The sequence below is a fragment of the Rattus norvegicus genome, chromosome 1 (assembly GCF_021556685.1).
Source record: "Rattus norvegicus strain SHRSP/BbbUtx chromosome 1, alternate assembly SHRSP_T2T, whole genome shotgun sequence".
In the NCBI taxonomy this organism is placed as follows: domain Eukaryota; kingdom Metazoa; phylum Chordata; class Mammalia; order Rodentia; family Muridae; genus Rattus; species Rattus norvegicus.
In genome coordinates, this window is record NC_141534.1 from 198,067,065 (window position 1) to 198,088,279 (window position 21,215).

General features: G+C 46.1%; 1 protein-coding gene across 35 annotated transcripts in view; it reads left to right on the forward strand.

Annotated features, from left to right (window-relative positions):
* The window catches only part of Tacc2 (transforming, acidic coiled-coil containing protein 2), a 215,980-nt gene that overhangs the window by 11,165 nt on the left and 183,600 nt on the right, over nt 1–21,215 (forward strand). For 21 of the 35 annotated variants that reach the window (XM_087560267.1, XM_087560298.1, XM_087560399.1 and 18 more), the window contains exons 1-2: nt 12,076–12,279; nt 14,891–14,969. In XM_087560267.1, the coding sequence (XP_087416393.1) occupies nt 14,937–14,969 (33 nt within the window). In that variant the 5' untranslated portion in view covers nt 12,076–12,279; nt 14,891–14,936. 35 annotated transcript variants of the gene reach the window in all.

A 21,215-nucleotide genomic window follows, 5' to 3' on the forward strand; every position in this document is an offset into this window, starting at 1 on the left:
GGCTGATGTCCCCAGAGGCAGAATTGTTCTTTAACCATAATAACTAAAGGGCCACAGTTCCGCTGCACAACAATGGAGACTGTGCTCTCATGACATGTGGGGTCTTGGATTTTTACAAGGTGGAAAAGGGGGAAGTTTGGGGACAGAAGAGTCCATCTCAGGTCAGCTCCCTTAAAGTCAGGACATGGCAGATATCAGTGATTCTAGTTTGTGGAGTTCCTGATTAGCAGCTTCCGCAGGTGCTGTCCATCAACTCAAGTTCCCTTCAGGGACTTCTCAGTCTACTTCAGGCCTTTCAGTTATTAACCCTTGAGATTATGTAATAATTAGATTTCCAGTTGATTTCTTTTAAAAATTATGTGCCAGGGGTGTTTTGTGTCCATGTAATATCTATGTGCCACTTGTGTGCCTGGTTCTGGAAAGGCCAGACAAGGGTGTCAGATCTCCTGGAACTGGAGTCAGAGATGGGTATGTGGCTGTGTGGGTACTGGAAATTGAATCTGAGTCTTTTGGAAGAGCAGGAAGCACTCTGAACCGCTGATCCTAGCACCCACATTGGGCAGCTCACAACTCCAGCTCTAGGGGGGCCTGGCCCCTCTGACCTTGATGGACGCTCACACTCGTGTGTACATACCCACCTACAGACATACACTGATTTAAAATAATATCCTTTAAAAATCAAAAGCTATTTTCTATTTAAATAGTAAGGGTAAAGTCTGATAACAGAATTACAAAGTCCTACAGTGTCATATGGAGGGCAGATGTCTTCCGTTTCTCAGTTGGGCCTTAACAGATGTCTTGTTAGTACTGATACCTTTGGCTCTGCTCTAATTGGCACTCATGCCATTCCTCCTCCACGTAAGATCCCTGTCATGTGGTTTGCCCTGGAACAGTCTCCACTCTCACTCTATCCTGCCTCAACCCTCCCCTTAGCCCACAATTTCCGATTATATTGATAACTGCATTTGATTCCCAAACATGACAGCACAGCTCAGCGTTCGGATCCAGACCGATGTCTGAACGTTTTGTGGGCCACTACAACTTGCTTTCATAAGCAGGCTGATTTCCGCTAATCTCCTCTGCAGAGAGGGATGCGTGGAAATTGTGAATAAGAGAACCACATCCTGGAACGTGTCCTCACATATCTGTGTAGCAGGAACAGAGACCCTCTACTGCAAATCCAGATGTAGGTTCACATTTTCATCTGGAGTCTGGGGATTCCATACAGCTAATGTCACATTTGTTACTCCAGAACAGATCCTCAGAGCCTCATCCCCAGAGGTCTGAGACTGGCATAGACAAGCACAGGCAAAGGCCATGCTTGTCAATTACTGAGGTCACTCGGACCTCCCTTGCACAGGTCTTCCCAGGGCCAACCAGTGCTGGGTACAGGCTGCTGAGAAAAGCAGTTAATGGGACCTGTGGTGGAATCTGATTGGCTAACTTAAGCAACATCACAAACTCTACCCGAAAGCTTGGTGGTCTAAAACAAGAGGGACTTCTTTAACTTTTATTCTCTTTTGAGTTGGGCCAGCTGCTTTTCTGGGTGGCTCTCGTGGTTTCTGTTGGGACCTCTCATATGTCTGTGGTCAGCTATGGGCTGGCTAGTTTTCAGCTACCATGAATCAGTCCTAGATACTGAGGGGCGTGCTGGCTCAGTGTAATCCCAGAACAAGGAAAATGTAAGTTGGGCCTATAACCTAGTTAGGATGGTGGTGCATAAATTCAATGAGATTGTTCTCATTAGTCTTCAGGCCCCACCACTCTGCAAAGTCCATGCCCAGTGACATCATCATGGTTCAGAGAACTCTGGGGGAGTACTCCACAGAATCCTGGTGGGATCTAGAGGATGGAACAGTGAACCTAAGTCCCTAAAAGATCCAAAGTGATCTTCTCCAGTCAAATGTCTACTCGCATCAGGAGGTAGTGAGTTTCCCACCATTAGCAATATCCAGATGGTACAAGAGTTTGTAACTAGCCCAGGGTCTGCTTTAAAGGGTCATAACTTGACAGACAGCAGTGCCAAAAGTACCTGAATCTCCATCCCCAAAGAATGGCAGCTGACAGACTGGGCCATCAAGACATACTTCACCCATCCTATCATAGTATGTGGGTCCATGTTCTACCTCACTGCTGGGGTGCTGGGACACTGATAGGGGAGACTAAACACAGGGGTGCTTTGCTACATTCCTTCCTTGCCACTGCCATCAGGGTGCCGGCTCGTGGCATGCAGGCACCCGCTCAGGGGAGGCAGAAAGCAGACTAAGATAGGGATCCCAGCCCGTGTTCCTCCAGGTAAGAAATAGCTAAGACTGGGACGGAGGCTGTGATTCTCACGTTCCCATGTACCCAAACGCTGCTGGGAACCTCGGGGTGAGTGCCAGGAGTACAGATGGACCTTCTGCAGGCTCTGTATTGACAAAGGCTTCCCCTCACAGTGGTTCTTGATGAGAAAGAAAGTCCTTGCTTGTTCAAACTGTTTATTCATGTGGAAACATGGATGTATTCAAATTATTCAGGGTGGACCAGAGTTAAATACCTTTTGCGGGAAGGAGTGCCCAGGAAAGGAAGCTTATTGCCTAAACTGTCTGGAAACCTCCTTAGCATGGAGAACTCTGGGCTCTAAGCTACGTGACCAAGTGTTATGGTGCTCTTAGTGGGGTGTCAGGATCACATGCTGGGCCAGGAGCAGATTCAAATGCCTACTGTCCTCAAATATGAGAATTGTTAGGGTTTCTTAATCTGTTTGATCTTACCATTTTTCTGTCTGGTGACACCATTCCAGTGTCCCCACAATGGTACCCTGTCTCTCCACTGAAATGCAGCACAGGGGTGTAGGGCAGAGCTCTTCTGCCTCCAGAAGCTCTTCTTCCTGCGCTAGCCTCTGTCCTCCATTTGACTACAGCCTTCCTTCCATCTCACAGTACCCTGTGTTCCTGTTCTACAGCCTTGGCCTGTCCTCTGCCCCACTTACATGCATCCACTTGGTCCTCTCCCACGTCTACTCTGTCAGCTGGAGCTTGCCTCAACCCTATCCTCCTCTGTTCACAATTCCCTTGTCTCAACGATCTCCTTACTTGATCTAACCAAAGGCTGGCCTAGGCTCCCTCAGTATACCCTCATCAACATCCCAGACAGAGACAAGCTACAGAGGATTAGGGATATGTTTGTAAACTGATAAATCCAGGAAACAACACGGTGTTCACTACAGTTGTAAAGCACCTTTTGGTGGACGTGGGGAAATCTTGTTATGTTATTGTTAAGTGTTCTAAAAGGCCATTTCAAAATCCAAATTTTGCTTTTGTATGCTTTTGTTTGTTTTGTTTTTCAAAATAGGTTTCACTGTGTATGTAGTCCTAACTGTCCTGGTCACTCTGAAAACCAGGTTGGCCTCAAACTCACAGAGATCCAGCTGCCTCTGCCTCCTGAGATTAAAGGCAAGCATCACCACCACTTGGCAAGTGACACCATCAACACACACACACACACACACACACACACACACACACACACACACACACACACTCAGGTGTCAACTGAGCTTCTCTGTCCCTCAGACTCAAGCTTAAGTCAGCATAACAGACAGAACTCTGAGTTCTGTCCAAGATGATGTATTCCCAAGGACTCATCCTCTCTGGTCTCCTGTGCCTTCAGGCTTTTGCTTCTACATAATCTATTCACCAAAATAACGAGTTTAAACTGCTTCAGAGTTTAACTGCTTCTTCCAGCTCATCCCCCATAACCCCTACCAGACCAACTAACTCAAGACCACTCGAATGTGTGTGTGTGTGGTGGGAGGCAGGTAACCTCAAGAAGCCTCCCCCCACTGTCGCAGACTGGCATGGGTGGTCTGTGTGGCTAGAACTATCCTATGTGCTCCTGGTATGAACTGGCTGGTGCAAAGGACACAGCCTCCGCAGAGCAAGCCTTTCAGCAGCTAGTCCAGCCTGTGTACTTCCCAGCAGCAGTGACTATGTCAGTCTTGTCTCTGATCACAGGGTCCTGGGAACAAGGGTCCTAAATTCACTTAAGCTCTAATGTACAGGGTTGGTCTGGTACTGCTATATACTGGCCCCCAAGATCTGGTTGCCCCCAATAAGGAGATCTTCACATATACCGCTTTTTGTTGTGTAAACCTTGATCCCCAAGTTATCCCCGATTGGTCCATAAAGATGCCTACAGCCTGGGCTGGGCAGAAGAAAGGGGGTAGAATGAAGTTCCTGAGCTTGGTCTCGGGTAGGGACCACAAGGGAGAGAGGAGGAAGGAGAAGGACAGAGATCGTGAGCTCATGGCCATGAGGGCTGGCTAGTTGGAGTAGGTGAAACATAATAAGTGACATCTCAGGGTTATTAACAGGGAAGTAGGCAAAATAGCACAGAAGGTCGATAATCTGCCCACCTCTAGTGCTTTAAGGCTTATTCCAAATATAAAGGCTTTATGTCTTTTATTTGTGAACTCTATGGTCTAAGTGATATATATATATATATATATATATATATATATTTTTTTTTTTTTTTTACCACAACACTCTAATGGTCCGTGGGAATGAACTTTGGCTATCTAAATTCTCAGTGGCCTGAGGGATGGAAGAAAGGGAAAATACAAGAGGCCCAAGCGGGGCGGGGTATATACAAGGGAAGAGCTCTCATTTGACTCAGACCTCAGGGAGCAAGCAAGTCCTTGGTGCTTGGGAAGGTCCCTTGCCACAGTAAAAAGCAGGCAGTGTCTCTTCATAAATCTCTTTGCTGGGCAACAATTTTTGTATTAAAGTGGGAATATGATAACAGGACTCTAAGTAGCTCTTTGCTTAGCCATGCAAGGTAGGGAGTCAGAGCAGCCGAACTGGATCCTGGGAGAGAGAAGCTGAGCCTCCTGGCTACCTAAGCAAGAGGGCTAGCTGGTCTGTGGGACCCATAGCCTGGTGTGGGCAATTGGACTGAGCAGGCAGCTGGAGAACACCCTGACCTTCACATGGTAAGTAATGTGATCTGGGCTCCACTGTCTACTAATGCACACCCAACTGCTAGGGGACGATGGCCAGCGGTCATGCAGGCAGGACTCGGGCCTCTGTCTCATCTGAACTGGCCTCTCTACTCCTGCTGAGACAGAAGCACCTTGCAGGCCGGAGGGCTGAGCCAGCTGAGACCGCCTGGAACAAGCTTCTGGAAGGCTGTCCTTGGCCCAGGCCCTTCATCCTGAGAGACACTGGGAGAAATCCTTGACACCTTCCGAGTCTCAGTTCTTCACAGATGAAGGAAATAGTGGAGAAGAGGACCTTCCTACTTTCTCAGCATTTCCATCTGTATCAGAGAAACCCTAGAATTAATCTACTGTTTGAAACACATGCTTTCTAGCACATCAAGGAAAAATAGAATTTTTTTAAATAGGACAATGTAATTAGTTGATCTACTGAGATATCCACAAAGCCTAGTAGGTTACAAACAGTGCTCTCCCGGGGCAGATGGGGCTGGGAAACCTCCCTGTGCCACTGTCCTATCATGGATGGTGTTGTTGCCATGTTGGTTCTTCACCTCTGTTCTCCAGGTCCCTTCTTCCCCCACACACAGTCTGGATTCACAGTCTGGAGCTGTGGCGGCATTCTCCACCTGACCTACCCATGTGAGACCCTGCACAACTGTTCTCTTCCACACTTCGTGTCCCCATTTATACCCTTGGCTCCTGTGTAAGTTCTATTCCTCATCCCTGAGGCAGAATACCTGACAGAGTAGCTGAATTCACCTCAATGCCAGGATATCAGTCCATCACAATGGTGAGACCCAGCAGCAGAAGCCTGTGTTCAACCTATTCACCTCTCCGTGGGTCAGAAAGCAGAGAGATGGATTTGTAACCATAAGAGCATCCAACATCCAGAAGTAGCCACATGGAGGGACTGGCCCAAGTCACTAGCTCAGCAATTATTTTAGTATAATGGCTTAGGGAAGAATTTCTGACAGCATCTACTTTCTTCTCATCAGGCCTAAACTTTTTACAGTCAAACATTTTTCTCCACCTGTTGGTGGGTTAGTTGGCTGTGCTCTATTGCAAATGTGACCTGTTTCTCATGGAAATGGTTGGTTGTATCTAAACCTCACATTTTTCTGTTGGGGAGAAAAATCTTCCTTGGATAGAGGGATTTATCTGGAGGTTCCAAAGAGACCCACTGTTAGTAACCAGTCCACAGTTCATTAAATGTCTGATTTCAAGAGCTTTGTAGGAGTGAGCTCATCAGAGCCAGATGAGCTAGGCATTGTTGTGGCGCCCATTCAGAAATGACAAAACTGAGCAGGACGTGTGGACTTGCCAGAGTTTGCACACCAAGTGAGCAGTGGAACTGGTATTTGTACTGAAGGACTTTGGCCCTAGAGTCTCCTTGATAATGAAACCCACTGCCTTCCCAGTGAGTCTATTCTGAAAGATGAATGGACAAGCCCTCATACACATGTGCTATCTGTCAGGGTGGGGGGTTGGCCAGTCGGTGCCATGTCTGGGTTAGAGGAAGCCAGCATGCAAAAGAGGAAGCTGATCTGCCGTGATTCGTGTACATGGTGGGACATCACATGGTTGATGCCTGAGTCTCATTGAGACTCTGCCACTGGACCGAAGATTAGGGCACTGTGGCTGCTCCACTGCTGAGCCTCTGTTTCTTTTTTTTTTTTTTTAAAGATTTATTTTATTTATTATATATAAGTACACTGTAGCTGTCTTCAGATACACCAGAAGAGGGCATCAGATCTCTTTACAGATGGTTGTGAGCCACCATGTGGTTGCTAGGAATTGAACTCATGACCTCTGGAAGAGCAGTTGGGTACTCCTAACCACTGAGCCATCTCTCCAGCCCCCGAGCCTCTGTTTCAATACCCAGACGCTCATCAATCTTAAGAGACAGAGACCCAGCTCCGGGGGTAACGGATGAAAAGTCTGTGTTAGAGTTTAAATGCAAAATGTCACCCACAGATTCATGTATTCGAGCACTTGGTCCCTGATAGTGGTACTGTTTTAGAAGGTGTGGAACCTTCAGGAGGTTGGACCTTACTGGAGGAAGTAGGCTGCCTACTGGTGGGGCCTTCCATCTGCCTGCTTCCTGCTCTACCAATGCATGAGCTAGCAATCTGCCTCAAGGTCTTGGTTCCACTGAGGTTGGAGGGTGGAGCCACCCTGTGAATGACAGCCACCCCATTACCTGCTGTAAACTTACAAGCCACGACAATGAGATCCTTTCACAGAAGATGTTCCTGCTGTGTAATTTATCACAGATAGAAAGGTAATCGGCATGATCTGTGCATTAATTTGCTTTCTTCCACTTTGGCAGTGACAGCCCTAGTGCCTGATGGTGGCCAGGGCAGGAGTCAGAGGTGATATCCAGCAGCCGCAGTCATGATTGTTGGCCATGTCCAAGTGCAGTGGTGGCACTAAGAGTAGTTAAAGAAGCCACCACTAAGATGAGTAGATATCCAGTCAGGCCTACTCTTGGCATGACCTTAGTCATGGGCAGTGGCTCAGGCTTGTGCAGCCTAAACGGCCTCAGTTCAGTGAGTGTGGTCCACTTTCCTCCCCAAGATTCCCTTGTCTGAATTCCAGCTGTCTGTACTCTAGGGCCACAGCTAGAGTAAGTGGGATCGAACAAAGGTGCCTTAGCTAGGACACTTAGCAGGGGCTGATGCTGGGTACCTGGGATCCCACTCGAGGCTCTCTTGAGATAGAGCAGCCACATGCTATGTCTGGGGCAGGGGGAGGGGGAGACAAGCGAAGCTGTAGCCAACTTGAATGCCCTGACCGGCTTAACAACCGGCTTATTCCATGCCAACAATGGGCGCTTACAGCGATGTACCCAGCTGGATAATGGTGGTGCTTTTTTTTTTTTTAATATTTATTTATTATGTATACAGTGTTGTGCCTGCATGTCTGCCTGAAGGCCAGAAGAGGGCACCATATCTCATTACAGATGGTTGTGAGCCACCATGTGGTTGCTGGGAACTGAACTCAGGACCTCTGGAAGAGCAGTCAGTGCTCTTAATCTCTGAGCCATCTCTCCAGCCCGTGACTGGTGCTTTTTGTTTTCTTGGTCCGTCTCCCCCTTACCCACCCACCCCGTCTTGGGTTTATTTTGTTTTGTTTTTTGTTTTTGTTTGTTTTGTTTTTTTGGTTGGTTGGTGGGTTGTTTTTTTGGGGGGGGCGGTTGTTTTTTTTTGTTTTGTTTTGTTTTTTGTCTTGGTTTGGTTGTGTTTTTTTTTTCCCCCAAGACACAGCATGTCAATAAATTCTGTCTTAGGATGAACCCATAGAAGCATATGTTCCCTGTGGGCAACTCTCTTACATTTGATTGAGACACACTGGAGAAATGCCTCCTGTGCTCAAGCCCTGAGGAGAAAGGGGCATAGGGAGGATCAAAAAGTCCTCCCTGGGGGTTGGGGATTTAGCTCAGTGGTAGAGCGCTTGCCTAGGAAGCGCAAGGCCCTGGGTTCGGTCCCCAGCTCCGGGGAAAAAAAAAAAAGTCCTCCCTGGGATTCCAGCTCGATTAACCTTTGGCCTCATTCTGAGCGAGCCTCATTCTTCGCTTGCTAAAGAGAAGTAATGGTCTGAGCACATAGATTTGCTACAAAGATTACACTGGAACCAGACACAGTATCGGGACCGTGGTGAGCCCTCAGCGAGTAGGAACTACTCAGGAACTACTCACTTCACTGACAGCCGTAAGGTAAAAGCCTCTGGTCCCGAGATACCTGGGGATTTTAGCTCTCAGGGAAACCGAAGCAAGAGGAGGCCCTCTTTGTATCCAACCTAAATCAGTTGGTTTTTAGACCTGAGTCTTTACAAGGGCAGCGCATTCTTGTATGTGTTCATTACTTTGAGCTGTCCACTTGGCACAGCCAAGAACCACCTAGAAATGAGGAATTATCTACACCAGTTTGGCCTGCTGGAATGTCTGTATGGGACTGTTAAGATTTTTGGTATTTTTTTTTTCGGGAGGGGGGACATCATTTCTTTGTGTATCCCTGGCTGCCCTGGAACTTACTCTGTAGACCAGGCTAGCCTCCAACTCAGAGGTTGGCCTGCCTCTGCCTCCCAAGTGCTGGGATTAAAGGCCTGCACCACCACCTCCCAGCTTTGTTTTGATGTTGGAGGTGGGAAGGCCCACCCCGAATGTGGGCAGTGCCTTTCCCTAGACAGTGGGTTCTGCGCAATGGAGAACAGGAGGAGCTAAGAAGAAAGCAGCAAGGATCCCCGTGTTTCTGTATTCTCTCTCTCTCTCTCTCTCTCTCTCTCTCTCTCTCTCTCTCTCTCTCTCTCTCTCCCCTCTCTATGGGATGTGACACCCTGACTTGCCTTCACAGATGGAGTCATTAGCCTGGAATCATAAGCCAAATCAATTCTTTCTTCTCCTAAGCTGCTTTGGTTAGGGTCGTTTATCACAGCAACAGAAAAGTAAGTAAAACACTGTGTCAAGGCCCTAGGTGCTGTCTAGTAGAAGGACAGGTCCAGAGTCAAGGCTGATGCTTGTCGCTTAAGAGCAATTGCTTATAGAATGGTTCTGGGTAAGGTGCCTGGGGGCTTTTGCAGGGCTGGGCTGTCCTCCCCTGCCTCTTCTCCAGCCCTTTAATCTTTCAGCACCCAGATCAAGCCGGCCCAGACAATTACTCAATTCCACTCTCTCCCCCCTTGAAAACCTTCCTCTTCCTTCTAGCTTCCCTGTTCCAAGCCAGGGCCTCTGTTCCCTCCAGTTAAACACCTGGCACTTTACACCCTAGCAGCCCCAAGCAGACCTTGTACCTGGTGACCTCTAGACTCCCAAAACAGGTCCCTAAATCTGTCCCACCCTGAGTCCTGCTGCTGTCTTTGCCTTCCCAAAGGCTTCTTATAATTCTTGGGTTCTATGTTTCCCAAGTGTCTTCTAGCTCAAGATTTCTTCTGGTGGATTTCAAATTTTGTTTGTATTCTTCTGAAATTCGTAGTTTGAGCTCATAAGGCTGGGTGTTGGGAGTATGGTTGTATTTGGAGACAGGGGCCTGAAGAATAAGCTAAAATAAAGTCATATTGGTGGACCTTAATCTATAGTTCTACTGGTGTCCTCCCAGGCAGCAACTGAGAGATGAACGTGGGAAGGCATAGGAAGAAGAAATCTTCATGGCAATGAAAGGCATCCCAAGGTATCAGTACCGAGAGAGGGTGACTCAGTTCTGTGCACACCTAAATCCATAGCAATCTCAGCCACTCAGCCAGGGTTCCCTGCTTAGAGCCATTCCTCCATAGCTTTGGGCCTTCAATTAACTCACACTGGGCAAAATCTTGAATACTCACACCTTTTGTACGAGCTGTAGAGCTGGTGGTCAGTGAAAGGAAGTGACGTCATGCAAACATACGGAACTGCGCATGCCCACATCCAGAGTCCAGCGTCCCTAGGAATTTAGTGTTTCTCCCTTTCCTCCAGGAATGGCTCTCCACTCCTTCCTTCACAGTGCCCAGCTTTCACTGTGTTTTGTGCTTGTTGAAGACTCTGCTCTTCATCTGCAGCGGCTCATACAAGACCTTTGCTTAATAGGGTTTTCTTTACCCTAGAAAAATTCCCCTGTGATTTAAGGGTACAGAGGCAAGCATTCTTCTTTCTCATTCCTCTGAACGTTGACCTTTGGTGTTGATAAGCACAAAAGAAAAGGTCTTCAAATCTTTTCCCCAATGGTGCTAGAATTCTTCCTGACCCCCAAACCATTACACAGAACCCTAAGATGTGAAACATGACTTTAAAAAAATTACAGGTAGACATGACCTTGTACACCTTTGATCCCAGTGCTTGGGAGGTGGAGGCAGAAGAATTAAGAGTTCTGGACTATAGATCTCAGATGATGATGATGATGATGATGATGATGATGATGATGATGATGATGATGATGATGATGAAATCCAGATAATGTAAATTTAAGTGTTTAATTTTAAATGGGTGAATTCAGTGACATTCTATGCGCATACTGTTCCTGAGTGTCAGTGTGCGGGCTGTGACCTCTAATTCAAGATGTAGTTTATTTGTTTTTTGTTTTTTTCGGAGCTGAGGACCAAACCCAGGGCCTTGCGCTTGCTAGGCAAGTGCTCTACCACTGAGCTAAATCCCCAACCCCATGACCTCTAATTCTACAACACTTTTATCACATCAAGTAAACCCTTGTACCCACTCAGCTGGAATTCTCTGCAGGTGGAAGGAGTGAAATCACACATGTGGCCTGCTGTGTCTGTCTGCATTCACTTCTCAGTGCTTTTGACACTTAGCAAAGCTGTATCATGAACCAATGTTTCTTTTTTTTTTTTTTTTTGCAGCTGAATAATATTTCATAGGGCAACTGGAGAAAAGGTGTGATTATCTGCTCATCTGCCCACACCTATACAATTCTGCTCTATTTAAATGCAAAGTAGGGTACTGAGCTCTGTCTCGGCCAACTTTCCCCCAGAGGGCCTTAAACACCTCCAGGGAGTGTGCTGTATTCTCCCTGGTATCCAGGGATCCTTGGACAAAACACTGGCTTGTTTCCCAGAGTGGCTCTGTCTAGTCACAGGGTCGGGGTTCTCTGCAGGGGCTTTCATTTACTGGGGGAGCAAAAAGTGAAGGAACTGTGGGAGTAGGAGACCGTGGGCAGGAGACTATTTGGCCGGGTGCCTGTGGCTCTGTCAGGTCTGCTGGTCTCCTCTACCCCAGAGGGCAGGCAGCCTGCCTATCAGCAAATCTAGTCATGCAGTGCTTTTTTATGACTTCACTAGTTGAAACTCAAACCACGCCTGGGTAAATTCATTCTGTACACACCAATGGGTGCCAGACTGCCGCGTCATCTGGTTTCCACGAGTTTTCTTTGTCCTTCCATAGTATCTGCAGTGGAATTTCCCCAGGTGTAGACAAGAAGCACTGTGAACATGTGACTTCTTTCTAGAAAGAGATCTGTTCCCTGATCTTGAGCATACAAGCGAGCAATGCTAAGTGTGACCAATCAGAGAGCAGGGACAGAGAAGGTTAGAATAAGCCTGTCCCAAAAGGAGCCTGATGTCACCACTGGGGGAAATGCTCAGCATAAAGCCCTGGGAGTGACCAGCTGGGAGGTGCAGATTCCCAGGCAGGACGCCTTCGATAGGCTCAGCCTCAGCCCAGGTATGAAGACAGCGCCAGGGTGGGGAACAGCTGTTTGTCCAACTGGAGCAGGGCTTGGCTTAGACCTCACAGGTTTTTGAATGGATAAGGAGAAAGTCCAGTTGTTCAAAAGCAAGCTTTCCGTGGGCCTTCAAAGTGCAGACTATCGCTGCAGGTAAGTGGAAACAGGTAGGGGAGCCTGTCTTCTCGGCCTGGGGCAACTGAAGGAGGCCAGTCCTGAAGTTCCCAGAGGAGGGTCTACAGCCTTCTCTATGCTGCCTCAGTCATACTGTGCCAGAAGGAGATTTGCCATTTCCTTTCGTCTGCTTAAATGTCAGTTCAGCACTTAGGAGGTGGGGGCAGGATGATCAGACCATCCTTAGCCACCAGTGAGTTTGAGGACACTTAAAATTTTTAAAAAGAACTAGATTTATGGCTTTAAACAAAATTAAGTTTACTTAGTAAATGAGTATCAAAAATTATTATTTCATCTTGGCGTTGTGATGCATACCTTCAATTCCAGCACTTGAGGGGCGGAGGCAAGTTCAAAGCCAGCCTGTTCTACATAGTGAGTTCCAGGACAGCCAGGGCTATGTAGAGAGACCCTGCTTCAAAAAAAATCTAAAAAGGAAAAGTTTAATGAAGTGTCGTGTGTTTTAGCCTGGTACACATAAAGAAGTTAATAGTTGATTCGGGAAATAATGGTTCTAGCAACATTATTTACTTAGGACGAACCATCTTCAAAATGAAAATAGAAATTGAGCTGAACAGATCAGTTTAAAATAAATGACATTTTTTATCATTCTATAGCTTAGTGTGATATATACATGGGGTGAATATTCAAAGCAAGTTACCTGAAATTATTAATTTCAGATACTGATAATGATTTCAGTATCATGATAATCAGTATCTTGGTTTCAGTTTATTGACAGTGCCTTCGGCTACTGATAATGAGCTGGAATCTTTTAGTTTAAAAGTTAGGAGCAAGAGACTTGAGCATGAGGCTGACATCATTACTGCGCCATACATTTTGAAGTATTTCATTTTAGCAGTACTGGGGATCAAACCAAGGCCTTGTGTATTCTAGACAAGAGCTCTTTCACTGAGTCACACCCCCGATCCCCAGACATATTTTAATTGGGCCTGCCCACAATACTTAATGTTTATTGGTCAGTGATTGTTCAATATGCATAGCATGTACTGGTTACTCTACATTTGTTGAATGACTAAGCAAGTCAACAGGTGTTTTTTTTTTTTTTTTTTTTTTTTTTTTTTTTTTTTTTTGGTTGTTATGTTTTTTTTTTCCCCCCTTCGGAGCTGGGGACCGAACCCAGGGCCTTGTGCTTGCTAAGCAAGCGCTCTATCACTGAGCTAAAGCCCCAAACCCCCCCCCCCCCAACAAGTTTTTAAGTTTTTGGTTTTTGGTTTTTATTTTTTAATTAATTAATTTATTTTATATATAGGATGAGTACACTGTAGCTGTCTTCAGACACACCAGAAAAGGGTGCCAGACCTTATTACAGATGGTTGTGAGCCCCCATGTGACTGCTAGGAATTGAACTCAGGACCTCTGGAAGAGCAGTCAGTGCTCTTAACCCCTGAGCCATCTCTCCAGTCCTGTTTTTTTTTTTTTTAATTAATTAGCTTTTATTTTTTGTTTGTGTACATGTACACACACACACACACACACACACACACACACACACACACCTACCTACCTGAAGATCTACTCCTGCTATAGCTCACTCCTAGGGGTGAGAGGGCAACGTTCAGGAATCCTCCTCACCACTTACTATCAAGACTAAGAAGGCCCCTCTTGTTTTGGGGCTAGCCACTCCGGGCTAGCTGGCCTGCAAGCCTCCTTTCCACTCTTCTACCTCTGCATCCTCTCTTAACTAGAAATGCTGCGATTACACAACCCCGTCAGACTTTTTATATGGGTTCTGGGACTCGAACTCTGGTCCTCCCCACTGTGTGAGTCTGGTGGTCTCTAAAGCACCAGCTTTAATAGGTGTCTGGTTGTTTAACGTTTCTATGGTTTGGTTTCTCCATAAAGAAAAGAAGTGATTGTGCCAGGTGGATCCCTGAAATCTAGCAAGTGATGTGAGGCAAGGAGTAGTGCCTCTCTGATCATTGTTTAGCGCACGTTTAGTTATGAGGATTGTTGATAAGTCACTGAATGCTCCTCAGCAGTTTCATATGAATATTTGCTCCTAGCCTGGCCCCAGATCGCCATTTCCCTCAGTATTCACAGAAGTGAAGGCGAATCGATGAGACAAGTGTTCAGAGGGAAGAACGAGGAAAACCATGTTGTTGGAGAGAAGTAGATTTCACACCCCCTAATGTTTGACAGCAGGCTGTGCTGTCACCAACAGCCAGAAAGCAGCGACACTGAGTTTCCAAACTGAGTACAGTTGGAAACAGAAAACCCTCCTGGGAGCGGTGTACCTCAGGCTACTTGGGAATCTGCGGTTGGGGTGGGGAGAGTTGTCACTCGTTTGTATATGCGCGTATGTGTGCACGCTGGCGCTAACTCAGATTCAGGAACAAACTTGCCTTTCAGAAGCTGCAGCCAACCCTGGGCGGGGAGTGAAAACACCAGCCCGTATTGGGAAAGATGTCTGGGTGGCATGTTGCAAAAGAAAGCCCTTCCAAAGTGATTTTCCATGATGTGGCTGAAGAGATAAACATTTGCCGTCCGGCTCTGAGTTTGGGGAGATGAGCAGAAGAGAAAGCCTTGGCTCTCCTTCCCTTTCCAGGTGTTTATGCCCTTTCGTTTTTTCCAGTCACTCTGACCAACATACTGAGGGACGCTGGGCACCCTGAGTCACCATGGGCAACGAGAACAGCACCTCGGACCACCAGGTGGGTTCAGGAAGCTCTCCTGCCTCCTGCCGCGCACGTCTCTTTGCTGACGTGACTACGCTAACCACCCCCCACACTCTTCCAACATTCTGTCTCCAGCTCCAGCTCCCAAGGGAGGACTCTGTCCTCCGCCCCGATCCATGTGGCATATTTGTATCTGTGGGGCCATTTCTTCCTTACATTTTCAGAATTCCTTTATTACCTGGGGAGGCGGGTTTTACAAGTCCTGAGCGCTACTTTTTATCCTGTGCTTTTAAAACTGTTCTAATGAGAATGAGCACATTTCCTCCAGATTATATCTACTCCGCAGCTTCCCTGGATTGGGCAGAGATTAAAATGATTTGCAAATGTATGAATGCAGAGCTGATTTAATGCAAATGGTTGTGTTTGAGTCAGACAAGGTTTTCACAGCTGGAGAATGGACTTTTAACTTGAACCATGCAAGTCTGGGTTAATAATACATATCCAGATTTTGCCATCATTTACTTTAAGTTTGAGACTATTAGCTTAGGGCCCTGGTGAACAAAGTCAGAGACACTTTCCCATTGTCTCAGAGTGTGAAATTTTTGGATTAATGGTATGGGCCTCTTCGATTGAAGAGGTTAGATTTTAGGAGCAGCCAGCAGCTGGGGAATACTTTAGTTGAAGTGTGTGCTCCCCAAGTATGTGGACCAGAATTCAATCCTTCAGAACCCACATACCATACTACAGAACCCAAGTTCAGCAGTGTGCACTTTTGATCCCAGCATGGGGGGGTGGAGGGGTAGGGAAGGTGGGGGGAGGGGAAGGTGATGGGGGGGGCTGTGAACACACTGGGAAAATTTTAGCTTCAGTGAGAGACCCTGTCTCGAGAACAAGGTGGATAGTACCTGAGGAATGACATTCAGGATTAAGAGTGTCCTATACACATGCGCGCACGCACGTGCACACACACACATTTAAAATTACAAGACTTATTTTCTCACTTCCTTCTTTCCAATCAATTTGGGAAGATTTTTTTTTCCCCTTGGGCAGGAAAACATTAATGCAAAAAGAAAAAAGTGTCAAAATCCAGCAAACTTTAGGTGGCCTAGGTTAGAAGCAATAACTGTGGATATGAGGCAATAGGGAGAGGTAAGGACTGTAACAAACAGGTGGGTCTAGACCAATTGAGGCAGCCACCACCGACTTCAGCTGGTTATGGTCCTGGGTAAAAGTGGCCCAGGGCAGGAAGATTTCCCTCTCTGGTCTAAAGACATCAAAAGTCTGTATTTTCCTGCCAAGTCTTTAATGGTTTTCTGCATGCATTTTATTTATTGTCTGTGTGGAGGTGTGCACATGCATGCCATGGCACATGTGTGGAGGTCAAGGGACAACTTAACAGCAGTCAGTTCTCTCCTACTGTGTGGGTCCTGAAGACCAAACTCAGGCCATCAAACTTGTCAGCAAGTGCCTTTCCTCACTGAGCCTTCTTGTTGGCTGTTTGTTTATTCATTCATTTGCTTTTTAATCTAAGATAGTGGCAAATTTATGTATAGTTTAAAAAATACAGGGGTTGGGGATTTAGCTCAGTGGTAGAGCACTTGCCTAGGAAGCGCAAGGCCCTGGGTTCGGTCCCCAGCTCCAAAAAAAAAAAACAAAACAAAACAAAGAGAGTCTCAAGGGTGCCATCTTGCATAATTATTCTGCAGTTTTCCCTGTAGACACTGAGATGGCCAAGCTTGACCACCCTGTGCATAGCCAGACTCTTCTTGCTGCCCTGTATAGCCATGCCCACTCTGGCAACTGATACTATTGATTACTGTTGTATTGCGTATACAGTTTTATCATTTCAAGAATGTTACAGAAGTAGGGTCAGATGATGTGTTATCTTTTAGAACCTGCAGAACTGGCTTTTTTCCAGCAGGCAGAATGCTCTCGCAATAGATCCAAGCTTTTGTGTATTGTTTTCTGCCACTGTGGAGTTGTATTCCATGCCCCGAAGATGCAGTCCAGTTCTCAGGTCATCTCCCCTCCCCAAAACCTGCTTGTTTTGTTTCTAGTTTTTTGCTATTCCAAATGAGGTTGCCATGTGCATTTGTGTACAGGCATGTACTTGTGTGTGTGCGTGCGTGTGTGTGTGTGTGTGTGTATGTGTGAGTCTATATAAGTGAGCATATGTGAGTGTATGTAAATGTAAGTGTGTGAGTGTTTGAGTGTGAGTGTGTGAAATATGAGTATGTGACTGTGTATAAGTGTGAGTGTGTGTATGTGTGTGTGAGTTTGTGAATGTGTGTGTATGTATGTGTAAGTATGTGTGTGTATGTATGAGTGCATGAGTGTGGATGTCTGAGTGTGAGTGTGAGAGTGTGGGTGTGTGTTCGTTTTCACTTCTCTGAGATAGACACCCAAGTATTCAATTTCTGGCTCATATAATTGCATGTTTATTTCATAAAAATTTGTCCCAGCCATGATGTTTCCCAGTCGCTGGACTTCTTACCTTCCCACCAGCATGCAACGATCGGTTTCCCGCATCTGAGAAGTATCTGTAGAACTCTCTGGGACCGGAAATCAGTCACGGGAGAAGCTATGCAGGCCGCACAGGTCACCATTGGTTAGTCACTTAGTAGCCGCCTCAGATGTCAGACCAACCATACTGCTTGTCTTCAAGCTGACCTCTTAAGCATCCCAAGGTGACATCACAATGTCACCGTGCACCTCTCTCCAATCATCCCGTAGACCTGTCATCTTACATCATCACATAGAAGGCACCGACAGTACAGTAAGATCCTTGACGTCTGGAGAGAGGTTAAGAGCACTGGCTGCCCTTACAGAGGAGGGGAGCTTAGTTCCAACACCCACAGCAAGTGTACAACCTCCCTCTTACTCCACCTCCAGATATCTCACTGCCCTCTTCTGGCTTCTTTTGTCATCTGCACCATAACTGTACACAGAGATACACAGATACACACACACACACACACACACACACACACACACACACAGAGGCGCACACACACAAGTAAAATTTTAAAAAGATCTTCGAAGGGGAAAAATAAGCCAGTTATGAGCTGGGTTGTGGCGATGCACGGCTTTTATCCCCCCACTTTGGAGGCAGAAGCCGGTGGCTCTCTGTGAGTTAAAGGACACCCTGGTCTACAGAGTGAGCTCCAGGGTAGCCAAGGCTACACAGAGAAAACCTGTCTCAAAAAACAAAACAAACAAAAAAAGAAACTAGTCATAACATTTACTATAGTATTTGTTGTAGTTTTTTTTTTATTAGTTACTGTAGTTATTCTCTTACTTGACTACTTTATAAGTAAACTTCATTGTAGGTCAATCTGTATAACAGATGTCATCATAGGTCATATGTATAACAGACTTCATCATAGGTCATATGTATAACAGACTTCATCATAGGTCATATGTATAACAGACTTCATCATAGGTCATAGGTATAACAGACTTCATCATAGGTCATAGGTATAACAGACTTCATCATAGGTCTATCTGTATAACAAAGAGCTGAATCCATGCAGGGTTGGTGTAACCCATCATTTCCACCCACCTCTGAGGCAGACACTAGAGTCTAGGAGTGTATCTCCTGGGGATAGTGAACAACTAATCTCTTTGCTGAAATGTCTTCTGCTTGTTTTATAAACGTTATTATGACTGTAGCGTTGGGTCTGAGAGTTCGCTTTTGAGAGTTCTTTATGTAGTCTAGAAGTCAGACAGTGGTTTATAGGTGTTTCCTTGTTCTCTAGCTCATCTTTCCATCCTCTTAATAAGCTCTTATATAAAACAGCATTTTCATTTTAGTGAGGCACAGTCTATCCATTTTTCTTGCAGATAGTTCTTTTACTGTTAAGCCTAAGTGTTCTGCCTAGCTCTATGTCCTGGAAGTTTTCTTTAATGCTATTATCCTAAAATCTTTAAAGTTAACATTTTATATGTAAATCCATGATGATCCATGAATTAACTTTCATTAGATACAAGGTTTAGGTTTGAGGTTCATCAGTTTTTTCTTTTTCCTGTCTTGTCTTTGTCTCTGGTCTTTGTCTCCTCTCCACACCCCCTTCCCCAGTCCCCAAGCCCAACAAGGACTCATGTACCCAGAATGGCCTTGAGCTCTTGATCCTTCTGTCTTCACTTCCCAAATGCTAGAATTATAAGTGCGTGCCACCCATACCTAACTTCCTTTCTTTCCTTAGGTTAGCTTTATTTTCACAGCTATCCTCATTATTAGCTTCCTCTACAGGACCAGTATGCATATTAGAACTGGCATAGCCATATTGACATATCTTATCACCCAGCGTCCATATGCTATGTGAAGATTCTCTTGATGGAGTACATTCTGCGGACTTTGACATATGTAACCATGTGTACTTTGTGCAAGAGTATCATATTCCTAAAACCCTAAAAATCCTCTATGCTTGACCTTCTCCCATCCGTTAGGCCCTAGCGACCGCAGATCTTCAAAACAACTTACTTTCATGTTTTATCCTCACCAGTGTGTGTGTGTATGTACATATACATGCCACATCATATGTGTGTGCAGAGGACATCTTTATGGACTCCGTTCACTCCTTCCACACTTAATGTGAGTTCTGCGAAAAGAATACAGGTTACCAGGCTTGCATGACAGTGTCTTTATCCCAGGAGCCATCTTGCTGGTCCAACCACAACTTTTTGTATTGTTTCAACAGTTGCGTTTTTTTTCACAGTGTCCTATAATTCGAATTATATAGTGTGCAGTGTTCTTGGATTGACTTCTTTGATTTAGCAACATCTATCTAAAAATCCTATTTCTTTTCATGTCTTGATAACTGGGTCTGAGAAGTATCAGTGAGGGTCAGTCCATCAGCTCTCACGCCCTAGGGGCCAGCTCCTCTAGGCTGATGCCCAGGGGAGGTATAGGGCAGTTCTCCCGAGTGTTGCAACTGGTAAGGGACCTGGCCAGCTCTCACTCTCATGACCCTGGGGCCAGCTCTCCTGCCTGCCGTACGTGGCAAGGGGCGAGGTGAAGGAGGGCATCTCTCCCTCAACTATGCTGCTGCACGTCAGGCAAGTTGTGTGGGTCAGTTCTCCCACGTTCACAAACACCCTTAGAGCCAGCTCACCCCCATCCCCACCATCAGGGTCAGCTCTACTATGCTGCCCAGGTGAGGTGCAGGGCCTGCTCTCTCAAATACTGCAGCAGAGGCAGGGTTAGCTCTCCTGATCCAGGATCCCACTGGGGACCAGCTCTCTTGCCTGATGGCCTGTGACAAGGGCAGGAGGGAGGGAGGGAGGGGATCTCTCCCTTGCTGATACAACCTCACAGCAGATAAGAGGCAGGGATGGCTCCCCCACACTCATGTTCTCTGGGCGGATCACTGTGTAGCTTTGGCTGGTCTGGAACTTGCTATGCAGATCAGGCTGGCCTCGGAACCACAGAGTGCTGGGATTAAAGGTATGTCCCCTTTAATTAAAAGTATCTTACTATTGAATTTTAAAGGTTCATTTTAAATATATTTTGAATAGCAGTCCTCTTTTAGATGTTTCTTCTGTAAATATTTTCTCCTGACTTCTGGTTTATGTACTCATTCTCCTGAAGAAGAGGGTTTGTTACTTTGTTTATTCACGTTTATTGTTTTGGCCATGATTGTTTATGCCCCAGCTTTATTTGTTGAAAAGAACATGTCTGCCTTGCTCACTGGGGTGTCTTGGGCATAGCTGTGACACCTCTCAGGGGAGGCAGAAACCAACCTGTAATGGTGGTCTTTGGTCTGTCTTTTAACCAGGTTTGGATCCTCAGTCCGTATTTTACCAGGTTTGGGTCCTCAGTCTGTATCTTACCAGGTTTACAGCAGAATCTAGGATAATTGCTGTGGTTTCCCATCTCCCATGTACCCAGGCACTGTTAGCATACTGTTGGGAGTTGGGAATTGTAGTCCAAGAGTCCACACTTCCCCTCAGGGCCTCTATGTACACAGAGTTCAGAGGGGCTTAGTGGGGGGAATTTAGGAATGCCTCTTTACAGATGAAGGCCTCCCCCATTCCAAACTGCTTTATTAGATGGCAACTGTGAACACCTTACTCAGGGTGAACCAGAGATTAAATACATTTTGTAGGAAGAAATACCCAATAAGGGAAGCTCACTGACTTCTATCCAGATACTTCATTAGCACAGGGAACACCAGGTTTTTATGCCATGTGACTGATTGCCATGGTCGTCGGTGGACTGTCATGGTCATGTGTTCCAGAGCAGGTAGAGTTAGGCAGTGGATTGGCCCCATTCCTAACGCT